Genomic DNA, 27820 nt, shown 5'->3' with positions numbered 1-27820 from the left:
GTTGTGTAGGGATGGATGAAAATACTGTGTAGGTTTGGTGGGTTCCCGAATACCACTGTGGAAGTGATGTGAAGGGTAGTGGGTAGGATGTTTCTCTTTTCAGTCCTGAGGGGGATGCTCCTCTGTTGCTGGACAGTGGGATTTTTGGTGGGCTGATGGGTGACACTAGAAAGATAGGGCACAGGAGATCTGTTTCTGTGCAGGAATGGGAGGGTAATTATGATCTGTCAAGGCCTCAGTGAGACCCTTTGTATATTTTGAGAAGGACTGCTCATCACTATAGATGTGATGACCACACGTTGCTAGGCTGTATGGAAGGGGCTTCTTGGTATGGAATGAGTGGCCACTGTTGAAGTGGAGGTATTGCTGGTGGTTGGCAGATTTTATATGGACAGAGGTACTGCCATGTTTAAGGTAGTAAGGTACTGCCAGCTTGAAGGTGGAGGCCAACATCAAAGAACGTGGCTTGTTGGATTGAATAGTACCAGGTGAAGCAAATGGAGGAGAAGGTGTTGAGGTTCGGGAGGCATATGGATAAGATGTCCTCACCCTCAATCCAGATCATGAAGATATCATTACTGATTCTGAACCAGATTATAGGTTTGGGACTCTGGGGTGTCTAGGAAGGATTCTTCTAGATGGCCCATGAATAGGTTGGCATTGGATGGTGCCATGCAGGTGCACATAGCTGTATCTTGGATCCTTGGATTTGTTTGTTGGTAATGCCTTCAAAGGAGAAGTAATTGTGGGTGAGGATATATTTGGTCATGGTGATTAGGAAGGAGGTTATTGGTTTGAAATCCATCAGCCATTGGGAAGGATGGTGTTCTATAGTGGTAACGCCATGGGTGTTAGGGATGTTATTGTAAATGGAAGTGGCATCAACAGTGATGAGCAGGGCACTGTATGGTAAAGGAACAGGGAATGTAGAGTGTCAAAAAGGAAATGGTTGGTATCTTTTATACAGGATGGTTGGTAGGAACTAGAGCAATGTACACAATGCCACCTCGAAAACTCTCTACCCTGCTCACTTCCTCCTCCCACCTTGAACTACCACTATCCACCACTTCTTCAATCTACAAACCTCCTCCATGTCCCCTTATAGCTGAAAAACAATATCTCACAGACCTACTATGTTTATTTCCACCCTCAAAGACTCCCTCACACTGCCACACAGAATCCAGAAGCTAAACAGATCCAAAACGCAGTTATGAACCTCATCTCCAAAAGCCTTAGCCCCACAGACGTATTAGTCCTTTCCAAAGGTCTCACCTTTTGTTCCACTCTGAAATTCAATCATGCAGGATTTGTTAAAGACCTTTTCTCCTTCTCTCAGCCCCTACAGTGGAAACATTTTTTTATCAGCAATTCTGCCAATCAGGCTCAACCAGACCAATGTTGAACCCTGCCTGACTCAGTTCACTTCTTCATCCATCCCTGATCCATCCCCACTGCCCCCTAATCACCCCATAATCTCTTAACATCGAATCTTGCCTCACCACCAGTCCCCAAACTTTTCAACATGCAAACTAACCTTACATCTGCAGAAAGAGCTGCAACCCACCACCTAAAAACTGATCCTGACCTTATAATCCTACCTGCTACAAAGGTTCCACCACTGTTGTTCTGAATCACCATCCATCAGATTCATCCACCTATAAACCCTGCTGCCACAGTGACCCCATTCCAGAAACCCAGCATGATCTCCAGTCTCTCCTAAAATCCTTAACCCCACCCCAGAACCTCTCCCCAGAGTCCATCTCTCCCTTACCCACAGCACTCCCCATAGTCCTAATTTCTACATCCACCCTAAAATCCATAAAACCAATCACCCAGAATGCCCCACTGTGGCCGGTTACTGGGCCTCCACTGAGAGAATCTCTGCTCTCACACACCAGCACCTTCAGCCTATTACCACAACCTATCCTCCTATATAAAAGATACCAACCATTTCCTCCAGTGGCTCTCCACAGTTCCTGTTCCTTTACCAAACGGTGCCCGGCTCGTCATTAATGATGCCTCCTCCCTTTACACTAATATCCCTAATTCCCATAGCCTTACCACTATTGAACATTACCTTTCCCAGTGCAGTACAGATTCCAAACCAATAACTTCCTTCCTAGTCACCATGACCAACTATATCGTCACCCACTATTACTTCTCCTTTGAAGGCATTACCTGCAAACAAATCCAAGATACAGCTGCGGGCAACTGCACCTCACCAGGTCAGATTCATTGATGACATTTTCAGGATTTGGATCAAGGGGAGGACACACTATCCACTTTCCCCGAGAACATCAATATGTTCTCATCAATTTGCTTCACCTGATCCTACTCAAACCAACAAGCCACCTTCCTTGATGTTAACCTCCATTCAAAGATGCATACATCAGTACCTCTGTCCATATCAAACTTACCAACCACTAGCAATATCCCCACTTCAACAGCTGCCACCCATTCCATACCAAGAAGTACCTTACTTACAGCCTAGCTATGTGTGGTCATTGCATCTATAGCGAAGAACAGTCCCTCTCACAAGATACCTAGGGTCTCACTGAGTCCTCCATAGACTGTAATTACCCTCCCTACCTTGTACAAAAACAGATCTCCCTTGCCATATCTCTCCAGTCATATGATCTACAAGTTAAGCTGCAACCACTGTGCTGCATGTGGGCATGACAACCAACAAGCCATCTGTCTGTATGCATCATCACCGACAAACTGTGGTCAAGAAACAGGCGGACCACCCAGTTGCCGAGCATGCCACCCAACACGATGTTCTGCATTTCGATGACTGCTTTGCAGCCTGTGCCATCTGGATTCTTCTCATTAACACCAGCTTTTCTGAACTGCACAGATGGGAACTCTCCCTTTAAGATATCCCACATTCCAGTAACCTCCCTTGTCTCAACTTTCATTCAACTTGCCTGTTTCCTGGTCCCATTCCAGCACTACAGAGTCCTCTATTCCACCAACACATGCAGTCTTTTTATTTTTCGCCTTTACTGCTATCCCCTCCTCCCCTCTCCCCTGTCTAACTTCCCAATTGCACCTAGATGCCCAACCTCTCTCTCTCTCATCCCTGCTCACTCCCACAAGCAGCACTTTACTGTCCTCCACCCCTACCTTGCTATCCCTCCCCCTCCTTCCCTTAGCCTCCTCCTACCCCCACAACCCGGTGTGTCTCCCATGATGTGTTGCTGCTCGCAGTTCAGCTTCAGCTGTCAGAGACTTGGTCATGTGCATGAGAGTTGCATTTGTAGGTGTGTGTGTGTGTGTGTGTGTGTGTGTGTGTGTGTGTGTGTGTGTGTGCGTGCGTGCGTGCGTGCGTGTGTATTGTCTGTTCTCAACAAAGGCCTTGTTGACCAAAAGCTCACTTTCCTACAGTATTTTGTTGTGCTTATCTGTAACTCAGTGTCTCCACTATATTGTGCGTAGCAACTATGCTTTTCATAATGGAATTTCATATTTGTACTCACTATATAGCAGAGATGTTGAATCGAAAACAGGCACAACAAAAAGACTATCAAACAAGTAAGCTTTTGGCCAAAAGGGCCTTCTTCTGAATTAGATAAAAAAAAACACACACACACACACATCCAAAAGCAACTCACATACACACATGACTACTATCTCTCCAAATGGGGAAAAAAGATTAAACTGGTGGAGTAGGCCAGTAGTAAAAGATGAAAATCAACTGAAATCAATGTAAAAACACGAGATCAATAAAAATATAAATAAAGAGACTGTAATACGGTTGGCAGGTCTGTGTGTGGATATGTGTGAAGGGGGGACAGCAAAAGTAACTAGATTAGGTGACGTTTGTATGTGAGAACTGGAATAAGAGAGGAGAAGGAGTGGGGGTGGAGAGGACTTGGTAGGTCAAGGTACAAGTTCATGTGGCACAGGAAGGTATGGAAACTATCACATGAAAATACATGACAGTGGTGAAAGGAGCATGATCAAATTGTAGTTTTAGGATTAACAATATCGGTGAGAGTAACGCAGGACATGACATGCTGCATCAACAATTAGCGTGGTCTTGTAGCCATGTGTTGTGCGTGGGCAAGATGGTTGATATGGTGTAACTTATAAGTAAGACCATGTGATGTGGTTTGAATGGTGGCAGACATGTATGTGTGAGCTGCGCTTGTGTGTGTGTGTGTGTGTGTGTGTGTGTGTGTGAGTGTGTGTAAGTCGTCCAATGCGAAAGAAGGTCTTCTTAACTGAATGCTTACTTGTTTGACAATCTTTTTGTTGCACCTATCTGTGACGCAACATCTGTGCTATATTATTTTTAATATTGCATTACTCCATCCTGGATTTTCTGTTGTTTGATTTTGAATTCTAAGACTCAGTACACAGTTTCAGGTTTCAAGAGCTATTAAATGTGAATTATGTAAAGTAGATCTGATTTTCATAACTGAAAGGAACTGTTCTCTGCTGTCTCACAGAAAATGAATTAAAATATGTACTTAACACCTTAGTGTGAAGACTCATTTGAAAATAGATTATTCCACGATATTTTATCAAAGATAGATACTGCTGTAATTGAAAGTTTTCTATAACATAAAACTCTTTGGTATTGTGTGATATTGTCATCAAATAATTTCTATAACTTAAACCAAACACTTATAAGGAAACCACAATGCAGTGGAAGAGGTGATGTCAAAGAAAGAGAAATTTATGATGTACAATGATTGGGAACTTCAGGATGCATTTTAAATATGGTTGCACACATAACAAATGACTGAACACTCTAATACCTCACTTTTAACAGAAGCATTTAATACTTACTGTTTACACATCTCTTGATAGTAAGATGCCATTTTTGCCAAAATCTGATCTCTCTGTGACCGTGATTGCATAACCAAATTATGTATTAAGCCTTCTCGGTGGATTTCATACATTGACATCGTAACAACATGCATAGTCTTACATGGAATTTGAAGGGAGAGATCATGGAATTTTACAACCATTTCAGTATATTCTTCAAAATCATGTTGAGAAGTTAAGAATTCATCAACTTCTGTTTGTGACTGGAAGAAAAATAAAATTATTGACATCATTTTAGTGGTCTTGGAATAACACATAGCCAGCTGATGAACATACATTGGCTTCAGTGGACAATTACTGAAAAGGAGCAAGCCAGTGGTAAATTATTGAAATTATCTATTTATTATTATGAAATAAAATTATTATCTTATTTGGCTTTCATTTCACTTCATTTAAGATATACACAAATGGGGAAAAACTAATCAAACAGAGTGGAAAACATTCTCAATACTTTTGAGCAATAAACAAAATAAGTTTTCCAAACTAAGATAACATTTTTAACTGTTCATTCTAAGAAGGTTCTTATCATGGTGGTTGAGGTGATTAGGTGTATTGAGTAAAACTGAATGGCTTCAGTCTGTTCTGACAGCTTTCTTGTTGTCTCCAACCTAATTACCTGTGTTAGACTGGTGTATAAGTTCATAACATTATTGTTTTGCTTGTTGGTATTCCAGCTACTATGGGTTCATTACCGATTGTCATTTTTTATCTGTAGTTCACTGTTACTATTTGAGTTTACATATTGCATTTTGTCATTTAGATATAGTCAGTGGAGCTGTGGGCACTAGAAAATGGAGTGCTAAGTGGAGAAATCAGAACAGTTTTGACATATTCTTCTGTTTGAGTTCAGTAGAGTGGTGACAGGAGTGGAGACAGCCAGAAACATTTGCACATATTTGGAGATAATGTCACTGGACAGAGCACAGCAAGAACATGGTTCTCTCATTTTAAAGAGGATTGCCGGCCGGTGTGGCTGAGCGGTTCTAGGCGCTTCAGTCTGGAACTGCGCAACCGCTATGGTTGCTGGTTTGAATCCTGCCTCAGGTGTGAATGTGTGTAATGTCCTTAGGTTTGTTAGGTTTAAGTAGTTCTAAGTTCTAAGGTACTGATGACCTCAGATGTTAAGTCCCATAGTGCTCAGAGCCATTTAAAGAGCATTGTTGTGACATTATTGACTCTCTATGTTCAGGAAGACCTCTGGGGTTTGATGAAAATCATTTAAATGCATTAATCCACAATTATCTGCATCAGTTTATTCAAGGGCTGGCAAAATTAATGAACTGTGACCATTCCCCCATCATGTGACATTTGCTTGCACTGGGGAAGATTCAAAAATTGGGTGTAAAGGTACGGCAAATCACAAAACCAAAGTTGGTGGCCATATGTGCATCTCCGCTTGCTCATCATTAACTGGTTCATGAGCAACACCAACTATTCCTATCCTGTTTCATTACTGCTGATGAAAAATGGTATCTTTATGCTAACATAAGGAAAAGAAAGGAATAGTAGAGCCCACACAGAGCAGCAACTGCCTGTGCAAACACCTGAGCACATACACAAAAGATGACTGCATGAAGTGATGCTTCTCAATGATAATACATGCCCACATTCTGTTAGACTGACAAAAACACTATATATGAGTTGGGTTCGAAGCCATTCCACATACACCTTATTCACCTGATCTCGTGCCCTCAGATTTTCACTTTTTCCTCTCTGTATTAAACAACCTTCAAGGAACTTTATTTCTGCATGAAAATGCACTCTGAACATGTCTTGAAGAGTTCATCGTCTCAAAACTGCGTGATTTCTATAGCCGCGAAATCAAAAAGTTATGCCAACAATGACGGATTGTTGTAAACAATGAAGCAGAATATATTATTGTTGACTACAAGTCTCTATTATGTGTATCTGTTGTGCTTGTTATACTTATGGATAAACGCTACAAACTTATGGATCAGCCAATAAATGACACCAAGGTGAGTGCCTCAGTTTACTCATAGACAAAACTGCACTTTTAGTTAGTGTTCACATGTTGGAACTGAATGTTACTATTAATCTAGCCCGAATATCCACAGAAGCAGAAAACTTGTTCACTGCTACAGTTCATTAAAATGGGTAATAGGCCACATGCTGCTATCACTAATTAAACACATGCTTGACAGGGTGGCACTAGAACAGAAATGTGGTAACACAATAACAAATAACAAGTAACAAATAAGGGCTATGATACACACTCTACTTCACTTTCGGTAACAGTTTGATGAATTTCATTTTATCCTGGGTATCTAATACAATAAAATCTAATTAATTTTGTAGTCTATTCTCAGTCTATGATATTGTCACTATGACTGAAAGTAATTGTGTGCAGACTTTCGTTTGATTACATCTATTGCTCCATAAATAGCGATTGCTAAGACGGAACTGTTGTCTTCAAAAAAACAACCCATGAAACTGTGCTCTATAGCATAATGCAGGAAATGCTGGCACAGTAGGAATGGATATGCTGCAGGAACTGAACTGAGCTGGCTGCGGGCAGTGAAGTGAGAGAGCATCCACAACATGTCGTCTTTTCTGCCTGTTGGTGTAATTACCTCAATCTCCACCAGTACTAGGCAAAAGCAAGCTATTCCCTGGTTGACAGTGCTCTTTTTGGTGGCTGGCAACACTATTGGTAGATGAATATGACACTATGATGGATGTGGTGTGGAAGCAGAAAGATATTCTCAGTTAATGAGTGCCTTCTGCAGCTGGTGCTTGGACTTGAGAAGGCACAAGGCGATGACTGCCTGTGTGTTATTGGCCTCTTATGTTTTCTTGCTTTTCGAGCCAGGTACAAATCAATTACAAATATTTTGTGGAGGATGTCCATTGCATATGATTATAATCACTGAGCAAAGTTAATTGGCAATTGGGAGAGGCACATTAGTTCAGCTCGCAAGTTTACAAGAATTTTGGAGGTGTTATTACACAGCTGGGCTGTTCTATATATACCACAAGAATCATGTGGTGAGTGCCTAGTGTCATATTAGCTTTTGATTCTGAAAATCCGTAACCTGGAATTGTGTTTAAAATGGATAACCAATGAACAATGTGCAGCATCGCCAATAACCAGTTCGCAGATGAACTGACAACGGGAGCTGTGGCCACACCACCTGGCATTGCTGATGTTATTGTGCTCATGAAGACTGAGTTGAGTGCCACACTACAGTTAAGAGACATGGTTGGGCTCATTGTATGGACCACCACTGACGCTGTCACTGCACCAGTGATGGCCAAAATATAGGAGACTCTGGAGGTGAATGCAAGCGAGGTCTGTGTTCTGAACAAATCTTTAAAAGAAAAAAGAAAATGATGATAGGGCACAATTGCTTAAACAGAAGCTGAAAGAAAAATCTGACATACTTGAACAATATCAGAAATGCAATAATCTCAGACTGTTTGGGATTCCTGAACACCAGAGACAATTCCGACGGAAGAATTAGTGATCAGTTTTGCCTGAGAGAAGCTAGGCCTGCATATCTACATCTACATCTACATCTACATTTATACTCCACAAGCCACCCAATGGTGTGTGATGGAGGGCACTTTACGTGCCACTGTCATTACTTCCCTTTTCTGTTCCAGTCATGTATGGTTCGCGGGAGGAACAACTGTCTGAAAGCCTCTGTGCGCGCTTGAATCTTTCAGATTTTACATTCGTGGTCTCCTCGAGAGGTATAAGTAGGGGGAAGCAATATATTCGATACCTCAGCCAGAAACGCATCCTCTCAAAACCTGGTGAGCAAGCTACACCGCAATGCAGAGCGCCTCTCTTGCAGAGTATGCCACTTGAGTGTGCTAAACATCTCCGTAACACTATCATGGTTACCAAATAACCCTGTGACGAAACGCGCCGCTCTTCTTTGGGTCTTCTCTATCTCCTCCGTCAACCTGATCTGGTACGGATCCCACACTGATGAGCAATACTCAAGTATAGGTTGAACGAGTGTTTTGTAAGCCACCTCCTTTGTTGATGGCCTACATTTTCTAGGGACTCTCCCAATGAATCTAAACCTCGTACCCGCCTTACCAACAATTAATTTCATATGATCATTCCACTTCAAATCGTTCTGCACGCATACTCCCAGATATTTTACAGAAGTAACTGCTACCAATGTTTGTTCTGCTATCATATAATCATACAATAAAGGATCCTTCTTTTTATGTATTTGCAATACATTACATTTGTCTATGTAAGGAGACAGTTGCCACTCCCTGCACCAAGTGCCTATACGCTGCAGATCTTCCTACATTTCACTGCAATTTTCCAATGCTGCAACTTCTCTGTATACTACAGCATTATCCGTGAAAAGCCGCATGGAACTTCCGACTCTGTCTACTAGGTCATTTATAAATATTGTGAAAAGCAATGGTCCCATAACACTCCCCTGTGGCATGCCAGAGGTTATTTTAACGTCTGTAGATGTCTCTCCATTGATAACAACATGCTGTGTTCTGTTTGCTAAAATCTCTTCAATCCAGCCACACAGCTGGTCTGATATTCTGTAGGCTCTTACTTTGTTTATCAGGCGACAGTGCGGAACTGTATCGAATGCATTCCGGAAGTCAAGGAAAATAGCATCTACCTGGGAGCCTGTATCTAATATTTTCTGGGTCTCATGAACAAATAAAGCGAGTTGGGTCTCAAACAATTGCTGTTTCCGGAATCCATGTTGATTCCTATAGAGTAGATTCTGGGTTTCCAAAAATGACATGATACTCGAGCAAAAAACATGTTCTAAAATTCTACAACAGATCGACGTCAGAGATATAGGTCTATAGTTTTGCGCATCTCCTCGACAACCCCTCTTGAAGACTGGGACTACCTGTGCTCTTTTGCAATCATTTGGAACCTTCCGTTCGTCTAGAGACTTGTGGTACACAGCTGTTAGAAGGGGGGGAAGTTCTTTCGCGTACTCTGTGTAGAATCAAATTGGTATCCCATCAGGTCCAGTGGACATTCCTCTGTTGAGTGATTCCAATTGCTTTTCTATTCCTTAGACACTTATTTCGATGTCAGCCATTTTTTCGTTTGTGCGAGGATTTAGAGAAGGAACTGCAGTGCGGTCTTCCTCTGTGAAACAGCTTTGGAAAAAAGTGTTTAGTATTTCAGCTTTACGTGTGTCATCCTCTGTTTCAATGCCATCATCATCCCGGAGTGTCTGGATATGCTGTTTCGAGCCACTTACTGATTTAATGTAAGACCAGAACTTCCTAGGATTTTCTGTCAAGTCGGTACATAGAATTATACTTTCGAATTCACTGAACGCTTCACGCATAGCCCTCCTTACGCTAACTTTGACATCGTTTAGCTTCTGTTTGTCTGAGAGGTTTTGGCTGCGTTTAAACTTGGAGTGAAGCTCTCTTTGCTTTCGCAGCAGTTTCCTAACTTTCTTGTTTACCATGGTGGGTTTTTCCCATCCCTCACAGTTTTACTCGGCACGTACCTGTCTAAAAAGCATTTTACGACTGCCTTGAACTTTTTCCATAAACACTCAACATTGTCAGTGTCGGAACAGAAATTTTCGTTTTGATCTGTTAGGTAGTCTGAAATCTGCCTTCTATTACTTTTGATAAACAGATAAACCTTCCTCCCTTTTTTTATATTCCTATTAACTTCTATATTCAGGGATGCTGCAACGGCCTTATGGTCACTGATTCCCTGTTCTGCACTTACAGAGTCGAAAAGTTCGGGTCTGTTTGTTATTAGTAGGTCCAAGATGTTATCTCCACGAGTCGGTTCTCTGTTTAATTGCTTGAGGTAACTTCCGGATAGTGCACTCAGTATGTCACTCGATGCTCTGTCCCTACCACCCGTCCTAAACATCTGAGTGTCCCAGTCTATATCTGGTAAATTGAAATCTCCACCTAAGACTATAACATGCTGAGAAAATTTATTTGAAATGTATTCCAAATTTTCTCTCACTTGTTCTGCCACTAATGCTGCTGAGTCGGGAGGTTGGTAAAAGGAGCCAATTATTAACCTAGCTCGGTTGTTGAGTGTAACCTGCACCCATAATAATTCACAGGAACTACCCACTTCTACTTCACTACAGGATAAACTACTACTAACAGCGACAAACATGCCACCACCGGTTGCATGCAATCTATCCTTTCAAACACCGTCTGTGCCTTTGTAAAAATTTCGGCAGAATTTATCTCTGGCTTCAGCCAGCTTTCTGTACCTATAACAATTTCAGCTTTGGTGCTTTCTATCAGCGCTTGAAGTTCCAGTACTTTACCAATGCAGCTTCGACAGTTTACAATCACAATACGGATTGTTGCTTGGTCCCCGCATGTCCTGACTTTGCCCCGCTCCCTTTGAGGCTGTTGCCCTTTCTGTACTTGCCCGAGGCCATCTAACCTAAAAAACAGCCCAGTCCACGCCACACAACCCCTGCTACCTGTGTAGCTGCTTGCTGCATGTAGTGGACTCCTGACCTATCCAGCGGAACCCGAAACCCCACCACCCTATGGCGCAAGTCGAGGAATCTGTAGCCCACACGGTCGCAGAACCGTCTCAGATTCTGATTCAGACCCTCCACTCAGCTCTGTACCAAAGGTCCGCAGTCAGTTCTGTCGACGATGCTGCAGATGGTGAGCTCTGCTTTCATCCCGCTAGTGAGACTGGCAGTCTTCACCAAATCAGATAGCCGCCGGAAGCCAGAGAGGATTTCCTCTGATCCATAGTGACAGACATCATTGGTGCCGACATGAGTGACCACCTGCAGATGGGTGCACCCTGTACCCTTCATGGCATCTGGAAGGACCCTTTCCATATCTGGAATGACTCCCCCCGGTATGCACACGGAGTACACATTGGTTTTCTTCCCCTCTCTTGCTGCCATATCCCTAAGGGGCCCCATTACGCGCCTGACGTTGGAGCTCCCAACTACCAGTAAGCCCACCCTCTGCTAACACCCGGATCTTGCAGACTGAGGGGCAACCTCTGGAACAGGACAAGCAGCCATGTCCGGCCGAAGATCAGTATCAGCCTGAGACAGAGCCTGAAACCGGTTTGTCAGACAAAATGGAGAGGCCTTCCGTTCAGCCCTCCAGAATGTCTTTCGCCCCCTGCCATACCTCGAGATGACCTCCCACTCTACGACAGGTGAGGGATCAGCCTCAATTTGGGCAGTATCCCGGGCAGCCACAGCCATAGTCTGATCGGGGGATGTGGGACGAGCTGGCCATCCCCGACAAACCCTCATAAAGACCCCCACAGTGATGCCCATTGGCAACAGCCTCAAGCTGTGTGACCGAAGCCAACAATGTCTGAAGCTGGGAGTGAAGGGATGCCAACTCAGCCTGCATCTGAACACAGCAGTTGCAGTCCCTATCCATGCTAAAAACTGTTGTGCAAAGAACGTCTTAACTAATCTACACAGAGCACAAACAAATCGACACAAAATTTAAACGGTTATTAAAATACAAGATTGCCTAGTAAATGCAGTAATGCTGCTACTTGCGCACTGCTGACACACTGCTTGGCAGCAGAAGGAGACTACACGAATTTACACTATTCAGGTACTAAAATGCGATGCTACAACTCTCAAATACTATAATACGCCCAAAATTTATGAATTAAACAATGCAAGTACCAAAAACATGCAAAGAAATTAAGAATTAAAATATGTAACAAATAAGTGAGCTAGGAGTATACGACTTTCTGCTGGCAGATGCTTATCCAATGGCGGCAGGGAGCACACTAGCTGTGACCAATCGGTACTGGCCATTCAAAACAAAAATAGAAGACAGACAACTACGGGAATTTACACTATTCAGGTACTAAAACGCGATGCTACAACTCTCAAATACTATAATACACCCGAAATTTATGAATTAAACAATGCAAATACCAAATACACGCAAATAAATTAAGACACATGAATGACATAGACAGAAGTCTAGAATGGGGTATACGGCACCAGGATCTTCAAAACCTAGTGCCATAATACTGAAGTTTTTGTTGTACAGTAAAAGATATGAAATCTTCAGAATGAAGAACAAACTCATGATGTCAGGTTTGATAAATATGCTAGGATATCACTTCTGAAAAACTAAAGATTTTGAACAGCACGCTATCAAGATTTAGGCTACAAAATGTGTGGACAAAGGATGGCAGGATAATGCTGAAGACTAAAAGTGGGAAAAGATCAGTCTGCAATGCAGATAAACCCAAATGTCTGTGCCTCAGGAGCTATAAACATGCCAACTCTTGCTGCCTCTAGTTTGCGTGTTTGTTTTTGTCTTCATTTTGTAAAGTTATTTTTTGTAATATTTTCCTTAAAATAGTTTCCTGGTGTCATAATCTTTTGTTTGTTTAGATTTACTTTTAGTACTAATTATAAATTTTCTGTTCAATTTTCATACTTCCACTACCAAAACAGTTTGTTATTCCATTAGTACCTCATTATTCTCACCACACTCTCATTCAGACGTTCAATTCACTGCTTTATTTCCATTTTTATTTATCAACTTATCATCATACTGGTATCGTTACTCATCATAGAACTGTCAATAGTACACTCTCTTCATATTCTGTTTATCTTGCTTTCAATACTGTTGTGCACAGACTATTGTAGCTCTGTTTACCAAGTTTCTTCTCCTGTCTACAGTTAGCTGTTCAACAATTGTTGCAAAGCCTGCTGGCCTTGGCCACAAAACCTCTCTTCTCCTTGATGATAACTGCCTCTTTTCTTTCAGAAAACCCCACTCCCCTAACTCAAAGTGCCCCAGTATGCTTTGTTCCCCCACGCTCACTGGCACATAGTCTCTAATACTCAGCAGTGATAGCCTCATGAGTTTTGTACGAGAGCACACTAAGATCCATATTGCATACACAAATGTCTAGTCTTTACAGCTCATCTCAATGAATTCCATCAAATATTTCAAGACACAGACGATATGTAATACTTGTATCAGAGACCTGCCTCAAACCAAGTATTCCCACAAGTTCTGTAAATCTAAATGTCTACATTTTTCTAAGACATGACAATTGTAAATGACACAGAGATGAAGTAGGGGCATAGGTACGCTCTGATTTATCATCTACTGTGCTATGCAAACCCAACAGGAACAAAGACAAAGAAGTGGAATACACGCTCGTTGGGATAAAACCCCTTAACAGAAAGTGTCAGATATGTATCCTCTACAAACCTGCTAAAGTAGGTGGGTTTGCCTGCTTTGAAACTGATCTTTCACGTCTCAAATCGACATATGGGCATATAATTATAACTGGTAACACTAAAATAAAATTTCTGTACAACAGTCCTTCCAGCATCACATTTAAGTGAATGTTTTTTTCTTCAAATGTGTTGCTACTTCAATTTCTCTTAACCATCATATGAATAGCAGTCACACTCTCATAGATATATTTGCAATGAAACCTCAGAGTAATTCATGCCTCTCAAACATTTGCTCCAAGCATGTTGTGAAGACATCGCTACTTGCGACCTATATAAGATTTTTTTTCTCTTTTTTCTTTCTTGCTTTCTTTCTGTTTTCTTGGTTGCACATGAATTTCTGGTGATATAGTATAATGTTTATTTTGTTCTATAATGTAATGAGTAACTGTTTGTTGAAAATAATAATATTCAATTTATATTATTTCCCTTTGGGACACTTGTAATTCAGTTTTATTGCCTACTAAATATGTAAAATATTTTGATTCTTTGTTTATAATTTATTGCAATAACTTTGATTGGAATGACTTTGTAAAGTTAAATGTATACTGAGATATTGTACAAGCAGAGAAAGAGCGATCAGGATATTGATTGTGAGGATTGAACAGTGTGAGTAGAGCATGTGTGGACTCACGTTGGTACTGAGAAGGAGGAAGGAGATTACAAGTGTGCTGACTATGTCGTGTTGTGCAGCAAATGATATGAACGAAACTGATTAATGATGAGATACATTTCTGCTCCTTCCTGTACTGGAATGTAAAAACGTTTAAAGCAGACAGAGAAGTTGGACTGTGTAAAACTGGCAAACAAACTGTGTCGCGTAACTACGACAATACAGCTATGACCAGACAACATTGTAGTTACAGTATTCTGGAAAGAACTGTGTTCTCTGTGACTGTGCCATGTGTATTTTAAATTCTTTTTAATTTTGATGCATATTCACACTGTTGCTGACTACTGTGTGCATGAACCATTAATTATGCCACAGGCATATAGAAACTGCTTATTATAAATATGCATGTTACCACCAATAGTGACGAGTTTGCGGTCGCATTATTCGCTTGGTAAATGAACAGGCCATAATTCTGTGATCAAAATAACTTTAAAACCCTCTATTGAACTGTGTTACTTCAGTGTTGTGCATGAGAGACATAATAAATTGCTCATGTATAGCTGAATTTCGGCAACAACTGCAACAGCATCCAAGTATCCAGTGGCCTGTAATATGCCACTGATGAAACTGTCGCCAAGCAGAAACTAAAATTCCACATGAGATAATCCATCTGTAGCATCTACACCTGACGGAGCTGATTTCAACATGCTGTCTGCAATGATAAGCTGCCGACGACATTGCACGCCACTGCCTGCATTGTAACAGGCTTTAGCTCCCGCCAAAGACTAAAACAACTATTAAAATTGTAAATTTTCTTTTTGGAACTTGTTCAAAGAAACTAATCCATAATTTGCTTCTTCTTTAAAATAAATGGCACATTAGTGAATTTTTTTAATTAATGTAGACATTGTTGACCTCCATTACAGTAGTTGTTTCGTATCTTATGCCTGCTTCTTTCATTCATATTTTAGTGCTGCTGCCACTGCTTGCTTTTGGCAAGTGTGAAACACGTTTGCACTGAAATTTCAGTGAACGAATTTAATGTGCAATTATTTAGGCATCGCACTTGTTCAAATTGTGGCATCCACCATTAAGGTGAATGCAACAGCCAATGGCAGCAGAGCTGCTTACACTTGAATGGTGCAATATACGCACATGTGAGTAAACATAGTAACAAGTGTCAGACTGAGCACTGTGTGTTCACTTAGAAGTAAATGTTCTATTGCCACATCATCATAGCCATACATGTAGGCAGTTGTACCATATTTAACTGTGCATGCAAAACTAAATGTTAGGCAAAACAGTTAAATGTTTGTTAGTAGAAATCAGAGAGTGTTTCTTTCCACACCACACCAGATTTGCAATGAGCAGGATTGACTCAGTGTTTTATGGTAGTTTGGTGAAATTTAGTGGCAGGGCTAAGTCACAAATATAAATTTGTGTATGTTAATATGTTCATGGACATCATTGCAATATTTGAACGATTAGCCACGTTTCAATCACTACATATGGCTTGATTCATTACTGAACTAGATAACATGGCAGATTAGGTCTTAATTTTGTTAGCCATGTTTAGCTGGATCTCTACAATGTCCACCACTGACATAATTTTCGTGACATACTTGCTAGAATGTCCCAGAAAGAAACTGCAACTGACTACATATTGAGACTTCAAACACATTAATTTACCAGAATCTGCAAATGAGGTGCAAGAAATAGTTTGCAGAGCATTTTCTATTCCCTTCTAAGACATAAAAAGAAAACCTCGTGGATTTTCTAACAAACTTGCTCAATTATATGACAAATATGCTCTCATAAAGACCTGAACAATAAGAAGGAAACTTGCATCTAGGCTAACTGTTTTAACAGTTCAAGAATCTCAGAGATGATGCGTATTGGACATACAAACCACATGCCACTCATGGAAATCATATCGTTTACAAGCAGAAGCGCAACACAATCAATCAAGTTCTGAGAAATGCAAAAATTTGGCGTGCCCACACATTAACAGACAACAGAGGCAGACCAGCTGTCATATGGAAAACCATGCATGGTCTTGGTACTGGGAAAGTAAAAGCTGAAGCTGATCCCATTGTCCCAGCTGAAGAACTGAACCAGTACTTTATATAGCATACACCCACAATCAAACCACAAATTAAACAGGGACTCATTGATTACTTCTTGTGGGTGAACAATTGTAACCTCAAAGAAGTCTACCTAAGGCTTGTTACTTGCAGTACCTTCAAAAATGCTATCATGAGTATCATGATCCAAATTGACCCACTATGCTCACTATAACAGATACCTTCAACCACTCCTTAACCACAAGTGTTTTCCCTGAGGACTGGAAACAGGGACTAGATAACTCATTACCTATAAAGTACATTGGGACAGCGCCCTATGGTTACTGATCTACTGGTGTTCATCCTGCACTGTCCAAAGCCTTAGAATACATAGACCATGCCCAACTTACAATCTGTCTAAATAAAAACAAGTTACTAGATGAGTACCAATCAGGTTTCCATAAACATCACAGCAGAACATCTGCCTTAATAAATGTAACAGATGATGTCAGGGACGCACAAGAAGCAACTATCATGTACTTCTTAGACTTCAGCAAAGCCAGTGACATTGCCACCTTTGAAATTTTACTTGCCAAATTTAGCAGCCTAATTTCTCACCAAGTGCAGTGCAATGGTTTCCCAAATACCTAACATCTCGCCAGCAGTGTGTCATGTCCAGCGTCATAAAGTCACAATGCAGGCATTTAGTTTCAGGCATCTCACATGGTTCAGTATTGGGTCCTGTACTCTTTTTATTTTATATAAATGTTGCACCATCAGTTTTGTTCTGGTGCTAATACCATGTATACACTGATGATGTCCAGTTGTATCTAAGTGCAAAACCAATAAACCTGACAACTGGTATTGAGAATCTAAATACCAACCCATGTGCTCTTTCAAAATGGGCACACAATACAGGGCTGAAGCTCAACCCATCCAAAACCCAAGCAGTACTAGTTGGTCATTCTAGGCTCACTAGCCTAAAATTTTGAGACTCTTACCATCTTTAACCTGAAATGGGCAAATATCAACTCCTCTCCTTCAGCAAACACTCCAGGAGTAGTAATAGATTAAAATCTTAAGTGGACTGAGCAAGAAATTGCAATACACAAGCATGCATCAGCATCTCTCCATGCCTTACAAAAATATAAAAAGCTCATCTCTCTTGACATGGAAAACAAAGTTGTACATACACTTATACTTCCAATTATCGATTACAATGATGTTACCCTGCAAGGACTTTCTAGGAAAGCTCATATGCCTGGAACTTGTTATGAATGCCTGTGTACATTATATCAAACAATTGAAAATCCAGGGTGGAATGTAACAATACTGTGAAAAGGAAAGTTGCCACTCACTATATAGCAGAGATGCTGAGTCGCAGATAGGCACAACAAAAAGACTGTCATCACAAACATAGCTTTCAGCCAGTAAGGCCTTCATCAAAATTAGACGACACACACACATACACACCCTATCCTTACTATTTCACAACCTCTACACCTTCTCACCCATCCGCTTCACCTGGACCCCCAACACAGTGCGCTGCCTTCCTGGACGTTGACCTTCTCCTCTCTGATGTCTCTCTCCACACCTCCGTCCACATTAAATCCACCAATCATCAATACTACCTGCAATTTGACAGCTGCCATCCCTTCTACACCAAAAAATCCCTTGCATACAGCTTGGCCACCCGGCCACTTGCAGTGACAGAAACTTCCTTGCCCAGGTCTTACAAAGACCTTCACAGATATCACACTTAGGCACTATTACCCAGATCTAGTCCACAAACAGATTTCTCGTGACATCTTCACACATCCCCAATCCTCTCACAAACCCAAAGAACCAGCTACAAAGAAGTGTCCCCATCCTCACCCACTACCTCCTCAGACTGGAAGCATAGAACCACATCCTCCATCAGGGCTTTGATTATCTACCATCATGCCCTGTAACGAGGAACATCCTTCTCAAGATCCTTCCCACCTCTTCTAAAGTAGTGATACATCATGCACTCAACTTCCACAACATCCTTGTCTGTCTCTATGCCACTCCCAAACTCATCCCCTTCTTACAGGAATCGTAACCCTCTGGAATATCCATGTGCAAGATCTGTCAAGCTTTGGCACATACCAGCTCTGCTCCTATCACTGCACAGCTTTTTATACTGGTATGACTACCAACCAGCAGGATGAATGAACAATGCCAAAGTATGGCCAAGATCGAATAGAACATCCTGTGGCACAACTGGCAGCTGAATATAACATGCTTTAGTTTAATCGCTGTTTCATAACCTGCACCATATGGATCCTCCTCTCCACCACCACGTTTTCTGAATTTTGTAGATGGGAGTTATCCTCACAACACATTCTCTGCTCTCAAAATTATTCCAGTCTCAACCCATGATAACCTACTCACAATGGTTTCCGTCACCTCTGTCCTACGATCTTCTCTCAATTAATGTCTCCTCACCCTCATTGGGCTTGCTCTGTGTCAATGCAACCACCTGTCATTTCCCCTCCCTGCTCCTCTCTTTTTCCGCTCCTCCCCTACCCAACAGCCTACCAACACTGTCCCTGGCAGCCTTGTCCTGACACCTTCTAGTCCCTACACATTCTACCAGACATATCTCTGCTTCCCCCACTCATACTATGTTATTAAACTTCCTTCTGTGTCCATATCCTGATCGCTGCTTTCATTCAATGCAACAGCTGTAGTCTGACTAGACTCACTGGAAATAGAGATGATGTGTGCATCCCACCTCCTCTACTTTTCCACTCCTCCCCTACCCAATAGCCTCCCAACACTGTCCCTGGCAGCCTTGTCCTGACACTTCCTAGTACCTACACACTCTCTCAGACATATCTCTGCTTCCCCCACTCATATTATGTTATCAAACTTCCTTCTGTGTACATATCCTGATCACTGCTTTCATTCAGTGAAACAGCTGTAGTCTGACTAAGACTCACTGGATATAGAGATGATGTGTGCATATCCTTCTGTGTGTGTTTTCTTTTCTTTTCTGAAGAAGGCTATGGCTGAAAGCTTAGTGTGTAACAGTCTTTTCACTGTCCCTGTCAGTGTGTCGTCCTTATGGTGTGTTGCAATCTTCTTAGCATTAGTGCTTTAGATCATGCAAATGCAGAACAAGCATTACAATGACATATAGGTTAATAGAGAAATCTCAAAGTCCAACTGGGGAAATAACTCACCATGAAATAAGAATAAGAAAACAAGGAGTAATGAATTTTTGGAGGGAAATCAGTAAGATTTTACTTGGAATTCCTGATGAAGGTGATACATCTTATTTTAAGGCTAAAACTGATATGTTAGATGAAGAACAAAAACAGCTGTTAAGGTTGACTATGGAGCAAGTTACTACTGTAACACCACATTAACAAGGTTTAATCAGACAATAAGTTCCTTAGCAAGAAATGAGCAGATCACTAGCCAAGAAATCGAACACTCAGTTAGATATAATACAGTTTGAGAATGGCACTGATACAAGACTACAGAGAGCTGTTATGTTGATAATTATTAATGAGCAGATAATTCGGCTAATGCCCATCTTTAATGAGCTTGAATGGCAATATGATTTGTTAATTACAGCAACTACAAATGCACAGTAAGCTATTTTAGAACCACATCTAATTAATCCTGTGCAAGTAGTTGAATATCTGGAGTTAATAAAAAGATGACATTAAAGATGAAGAGAGTCCCAATAGCACTAACAGGGGAAAAGGTCAACAGCTGCTTTAAGTAATCGATCTAGATGTGTTCATTGCTGGCAATATTTTCGGTCGTGTATTAAATATTCCCTTTGTAGACAGCAGTGTGTATGTTGTGTACAAAATTTAGCCACTTCCTGTTGAAGCAGATGCAAAGAAATATTTATTTACATGTATATCACCAGAAAAGGAAATACTGTTAATAGATGCAAAAAGACAATATGTAATGCTGAGTAATGGTCAAGTCATTGATTGTGAAAACAGACATTTGTCCTTTTTGTCTACCTATGATCACCAGACGTGTGAAGCAAGGATGTTACAGTCTGTTGTGAAGATACTCAAAGATTATTTATGTTACTGAATTAATGTGTTTGGACACAAATAAGGGGTAATGATTGATTATTTTCTGCACAAAAAGATGAAGGTCTTACAGTGTTACATGGTGATAATGAAGCCACTGATGTAGCTGTTGATGGTAAAAGCAAATTGAAATTTTTGGATAAATGTAGTGGTCGTGGTGCTCAAATACTGATAAAATCAAAACATATTATTAGAACAAACATAACAAATAAGAATATAGTTCTGATTTGGAATATGAATACAGACTGTTGTATTGTTAATCAAGAAAAAAGGAATATAACAAAACTTATTTATTATAGTGATTTTACATATTTGATGACAATGTAAATGTTGTAGAGATTGCTTTTGCTCCATGTGTAGAACTGTGGGTGACGACAGCTCCAAGAAAATATGTGTGCAGAATAATACAGTAATCAGTATGCCATTAAATAATTGGTCAGATACCAGTCTGCTCAGAGATTTCGGAAAAGATGAAGGAGTTATATTTCAGAGAATGCCCATTAGATATGAAGGTAGCGAAAGTGATGATGTAATGTATCAAAGAAGTTTTGTACCAATGAGATATCTGGATGATGTAGAGAGGAGATGGATGTGAATGCTGATGTCAAAAACAGATAAAAGATAACCTGAAAAGTTAAAGTGTTAGTAAAACTAAAAGAATATACTTGTGTTGTGATCATAATGAAAGTGCAGCCAAAATGATATTGTTGTGCAATATTGACATAGATCATGATACGATTATGATAAGAGCTACTTTCTACAAATACATAGATTACAAGAAATATTCATGATAAAATGATAATATTGTGACCTTGACAAAAAGGGATCATGACGTATTCTTTACAAAAGAGTTTGATTTGATTTGATTGGTACAAATACACTGTCCAGTCGAAATTAATGTGACCACTTGTGAAAAACCTGAATAACAACCACCTTTCACAGCATAGGCCACAGTGAGGCAAGCAGGTTGAGAGGCAGTGAGGTTCTCGGAAGAACTGACAAGGATGTGGAGCCACACTGACTCTATTGCAGGCTGAGGACCCATGGTGCAAACAGCCGGGTTGAGCTGGTCCCACAGATTCTCAATTGGGTTTAAATCCAGGCAGTTTGGTGGCCAGGTGAATAGAGTAAACTCACCCTTGTGCTCTTCAGACCACACATATACGCTGTGAGCTGTGTGACATGTTGCACTGTCCTGCTGGTAGATGCCATTGTGCTGAGGAAAAACAAACTGCATGTAGGGATCAACACGGTCCCCAAGGATAATTGCATACTTGAGTTGATCCATTGCACCTCTCAGACTGGGAAGATCACCCAGAGAGTGCCACAAAAATATTCCCCAGACTATAATGCTCCCTCCTCCAGCCTGGAATCTACTAACAGTTGTTGCAGTGTACTTGGTTTAAGGTGTTTCACACTGATAGAGCACAAAAAGTGATCCATATGAAAAGACTACCTTTTGCATTCAGTTGATGTCCAACTGCAGTATTGGCATGTAAATACCAGCCTTCATTGCTGATGAACAGTAGTCAGCATGGGTTCATGAATCAGGCACTTGCTGTTGAGGCATTTATGCAACAACATTTGATATGCAACAACATTTGCTGAGAAGATACTGTTGGTAGCTCCTTGGTTCATCTGGGCAATCAGCTGCTCAACAGTTGCATGTCTATTTGCCTCTACACATCTCTGCAGCCGTCATTCACCCCTGTCATCTATGGTCCATGGTGCATGACAGTTGCCTCAGTGCCAGTTTTGGTTAGTTACATTTTGCCATCCACATATCCTTTGACCACAGTGGCACACTGACAGTTTACAAATTTAGCCTTTTGGAAATGCTTCCGCCCTTGGCCCATAAGCCATGATCGTACCTTTTGGATGACAAATAAATCACTCCATTTCCACCTTATGACAATGACTACAGTTTTCCAGATTTCCCGCCCCCCCCCCCCCTCCCCCGACACACTTCATATATACTTTACACTGCTAGTGCTGACACCTGCTTTCTGTGACTGATTATTGCATGTTGACATCAAAAATAGGTGGTGGTCACTTTAATGTGACAGTCTATTCATAAAATGTTTGTGATAAAATGGTAATGTACATTTCCATTTATAAGTAGAGGATAATGATGTGTGCATGGTAAATGAGTTGGTTTGTGCAAATATATGCACTCTAAAGAAATTGTTTAATATATGATGAAGAGTTATTACTGCTGTGTGCAGATACAAGCACTGCAAGAGAGTATCTGTAATTCAAAGTGATAAAATTATTCTGGATAGCATATGCTGATAGCGACACATCATTGATAGTGCATTTGTTCTGTAATCTTACATACTTTGATTGTCATAAAAAGAGCTGCACCCAGAAGGACCCAACTGATCCACCGCAAACTGAGTGGGTATGTTGTATACCATCAGTAATATCAATGATTACTTTTACATAGATGGCCACACATTTTGGGAGCATGGGTGGAGCTACGACACTATGCCCATCAAGTGATAGAGCAGAGCCCCTCAAATGGGCTTGCTTGCCAGTATGACAGCATGCAGCATCCATAGTGCATCACCTGAACATGCACAATGCTCAGGTGACATGTTGTACAGTAGTTTGCCCACCTAGATGATTTTGAGAGGGTCTGCATCATGGGGCTGCAAGAGGCTGAGTGGTACTTTATTGTGTGCCACACTAGTTACAAACCATCACTGCCCATTGTTGGTGGCAATGGATACAGGAAGGCAAGCATGCACAACTTATCAGATCTTGACTCTCAGTGCTCTAAGATGGTTTGAATATGAAACACAAAATCTCTTGGGATGCCCATATTGCTCAATTTTTGTGTTGAAATTTCAGCATTAAGATATGCACTCTTAATGTCAATAAATACCACCATTAGATGATGCCTATTGTTGAATATCTGAAGAATTTCAGAGTGCAGAATAACAAAGCTGCCTATGGTTTCTTTACCCTTCTGAAATTCACACTGGTTTCGAAAAGTAAATCCTTAGATTTGAGGCACCACTCTAAATGGACCTTAACAAGTCTTTCAAGCATTTTTCTGATACATCAGGATAGTCATGTTTGTCATAAATCTTCATAAGGGAAACTGTTTAAGCAGCGTTCCACACACTGACGACGATACATTTTACACTTTCACAAGAAAAGATAAGCTACTGCATACTATTAGCAGTTGAATGTGCTAATCTTACATATTGAGATAACATTATCCGCCATTTCTTTCAAAGATGGTATAAAAGTTGTCAGACAACTTACAGGCTGTTATACACACATCAAAGAAAGTTTTGCATTACCCCAGTTCCCAGAACTCCTGAAGATAGACCTTGACTGTGGATATTGTATCACAGACACAGTCCCTTTGACTGTTCAGAGATATCACTAAACCTGCCCAAATATGTAAACAACCATGCATGAGCAGTGCCTATTAGGTGGAGGGGGCCCAACAGCCGGTCAGTTCCAGCCATTCCTCCAGGAAGGGGGTACACGGCTCATGTTGTCTTTAGTTCAACCATGCCTAGATGGTCAATACCATACTTTCATCATGTCTGCATTCTTACTTTGTACCAGAAAGGGCTCTCACCAAGGGAAGTGTCCAGGCGTCTCAGAGTGAACCTAAGTGATGTTGTTCAGACATGGAGGAGATACAGAGAGACAGGAACTGTCGATGACATGCCTCACTCAGGCCGCCCAAGGGCTACTACTGCAGTGGATGACCACTATCTACGGGTTAAGGCTCGGAGGAACCCCGACAGCAGTACCACCATGCTGAATAATGCTTTTTGTGCAGCCACAGGATGTCATGTTACAACTCAAACGGTGCGCAATAGGCTGCATGATTCGCAACTTCACTCCCAATGTTCATGGCGAGATCCATCTTTGCAACCATGACACCATGCAGTGTGGTACAGATGAGCCCAATAACATGCCAAATGGACTGCTCAGTATTGGCATCACGTTCTCTTCATGATGAGTGTCGCATATGCCTTCAAACAGACAATCGTTGGAGACGTGTTTGAAGGCAACCCGGTCAGGCTGAATGCCTTAGACACACTGTACAGGGAGTGCAGAAAGGTGGAGGTTCCCTGCTGTTTTGGGGTGGCATTATGTGGGGCTGGTGGTCATGGAATGTGCCGTAATGGCTGTACAATACATGAATGCCATTCTCTGACTGATAGTGCAACCATATCAGCAGCATATTGGTGAGGCATTCATCTTCATGGACGACAATTCAAGACCCCATCATGCACATCTTGTGAATTACTTCCTTCAGGATAACAACATCACTTGACTAGAGTGGCCTGCATGTTCTCCAGACAGGGACCCAATTGAACATGCCTGGGATGGATTGAAAAGGGCTGTTTATGGATGACATGACCCAGCAACAACTCTGAGGATCTATGCCGAATCACCATTGAGGAGTGGGACAATCTGGACTAACAGTGCCTTGATGAACTTGTGGATAGTATGCCACAACGAATACAGGCAAGCATCAATCAAAGAGGACATGCTACTGGGTATTAGAGATACCGGTGTGTCCAGTAATCTGGACCACCACTTCAGAAGGTCTTGCTGTATGGTGGTACAACATGCAATGTGTGGTTTTCATGAGCAATGAAAAGGGCAGAAATTATGTTTATGTTAATCTCTATTCCAATTTTCTGTACAAGTTTCAGAACTCTCGGAACCAAGGTGATGCATAACTTTTTTTGATGTGTGTAGTTAGGTAACGTATATGATATAGTAAGACCAGACATATCTGACAGATGAAAAACAACATCCTTTTCCAAATTTTCTCCCTGGTGATCTGAAGTACCCTATCAATAAGTGTAATGGAATAAGTGATTGCCACATAAATCTTTTTCATTTAGCCATGGAGTTTATAATTCCTAGTAGAACAAAAGAGATACAACTTATTAATATACAATTTCTGGTAGAATAATAGGACTATGGCAATGCTCTAGTACATTCATTTGATATACTATTAATATTTGCCATTTTAGCCTAAATTTGAAATCTAAAGCCATACCTTGCAGCAATAAATTTAACAATTCATTTGAAAATGCAATGAAAATACATGATTCAATCTTTTACATCAAGCTCTCCATTGTAGTGTAACAGACTGGTTACAATTAACGAAGTTAACATTTAAAGTAAGAATTAATAATTTACCTCTCCATTTAGAAGATGTATGTAGTCATCAAAGTCTGAGACTCTCATTTCTGGACCTATTCTCTCATCTTCTAATGTATTCGCAATAGCACTCTTTGCTTTCTGCATGTAATCCTCAGGAATTACTGGCTGCAACAAGAGAATAAAAATGCATGAACATAATTTGCTAAAGGATGAAGTACTTGAGCATATCAAGAGTTCTCACACAAATTGTTAAATGGAGTGACTGTAACAATAATGTCAGGAGCACTACAAATTCACAACTGATCAGGTTACAGAGAAAAATTTTAAGAAAATCAGAATAGTATATGAAGACTATGACCAACATTATTAAATTATATGGTAAAGAAGGAAGGAAGATTAAGGTTTAATGTCCCATCAACAACAAAACCAGTAGAGGTGGAAATAATGTACGGTTCAAAGAGTGCCAAATTATTTTAAATGTTTGCGAAATACAAAAACATGGTATCCTATGGCTGCATTATCAGTGAGTCGCAATTGGAATCAGTCAACTTAACAAATACAAGGGAGTAATAATTTGTAGCAGGTCACAGACAAAGCAGGTGGCAGACTTCTGTTTCCTGGCAGGGTACTGGGAAAATGCAGTGAGTTCAAAAGAGTTTGCTAACAAAACACTCACTTGGCCCATGCTAGAATATTGCTTAAGTGTATGGGACCCATGATAAATAGAACAAAGAGGAGGTATTGAAAATATATGAAGGTTTGTGTTTAATATGCCTCAGATGACTAGAATGATCCCAATTGTGAAAAACAAATTCTTATTTGTTTGTCAAATGCATAACCACAGCTGCCTAAATTCATTGCCAGATTAGTGAAGTCTATGGAGAAACACTATGAGCATTGGAATGGTTCAGAAATGGTATAGTCTATTTAAAGATGGCCTTAAAAATGTGTGCAATGAGAAACAAAGTTAGCAACTGTCTGTCACTATTGATGGCATGGTGTCGAAAGTCGACAAAAAAATTCTAAACGACAGATGCTACATGATTTCCTTTATCTAAAGTCTTTCCTCACAATTGAAGAAGTGTTCTGTATGAAACTGTGACAAAATGCTTACAGTGTGTGCACAATGGGTTCCAAAAATGATAACTGTGTTGCACAGAACCAATTGTATAGCCATGAAATGACTTTCCTCAAGAGGTATTGTATCAAATGGAATAAAATTTCAAACCAAACTGCCAATGGTGACAAAATATGGGTCAACAGCTTTAAAGCACCAGGAGCAGATAGGAAAAAGTATGAAGAAATTGTCACAATATAGGGTTGGCCAGGGGATACTGGTGACAAACCCACACACACCTAAGGGTAAAACACAGAAATTCATGACTTGATACTACAGATTGTACCAAATCATGGAAATGACATCACCTGTCAACATTAAGATATAGAGGACAAAATGCTTGGATTATTCATGTGGGGAAAATTAAGTTATTCAAGAGACCTGTGGATTCCTTGTCGTAAGTACCATCACTATCTCCAGTGAGGAATATGAAATCTAGGATGCGAAAGACGACTTGCAAGTGAAGTATGTTTGAAATGTATTATGCACTTCAACAACATTGATAGCATTTCAGAGTACTGTTTTGTTATATTTCACTGTGTTTCTTTTATCTTGGATAAAAACTTCTAGTTGTTGTTCTATTCACAACATGTTTGGGATGTTTATTTACTTTTCATTCTTAGTTCACAACTTCTGTTCATGAATAGACTCAATATTACTTTTGTATATGAGGGTTCTATAGTTTTGTCCCGTTAACCTCATCTTTTGCTGGAGGGAGGAGTAATGATAAC

The 27820-nt window shown here is 40.6% G+C and overlaps 1 protein-coding gene across 1 annotated transcript in view; it reads right to left on the bottom strand.

Annotated features, from left to right (window-relative positions):
* LOC126161364 (dynein axonemal heavy chain 7) overlaps positions 1-27820 on the bottom strand; it is a 1035864-nt gene that overhangs the window by 800255 nt on the left and 207789 nt on the right. The window contains exons 6-7 of the mRNA XM_049917134.1: positions 26009-26137; positions 4798-5039 (exon numbers count right to left, since the gene is read on the bottom strand). Coding sequence (XP_049773091.1) covers positions 4798-5039; positions 26009-26137 — 371 coding nt within the window. The remainder of the gene's footprint in view (positions 1-4797; positions 5040-26008; positions 26138-27820) is intronic.

This window comes from Schistocerca cancellata, chromosome 2 (genome assembly GCF_023864275.1).
Source record: "Schistocerca cancellata isolate TAMUIC-IGC-003103 chromosome 2, iqSchCanc2.1, whole genome shotgun sequence".
NCBI classification, from domain to species: Eukaryota; Metazoa; Arthropoda; class Insecta; order Orthoptera; family Acrididae; genus Schistocerca; species Schistocerca cancellata.
This window is presented reverse-complemented; position numbering and strand designations above follow the sequence as displayed.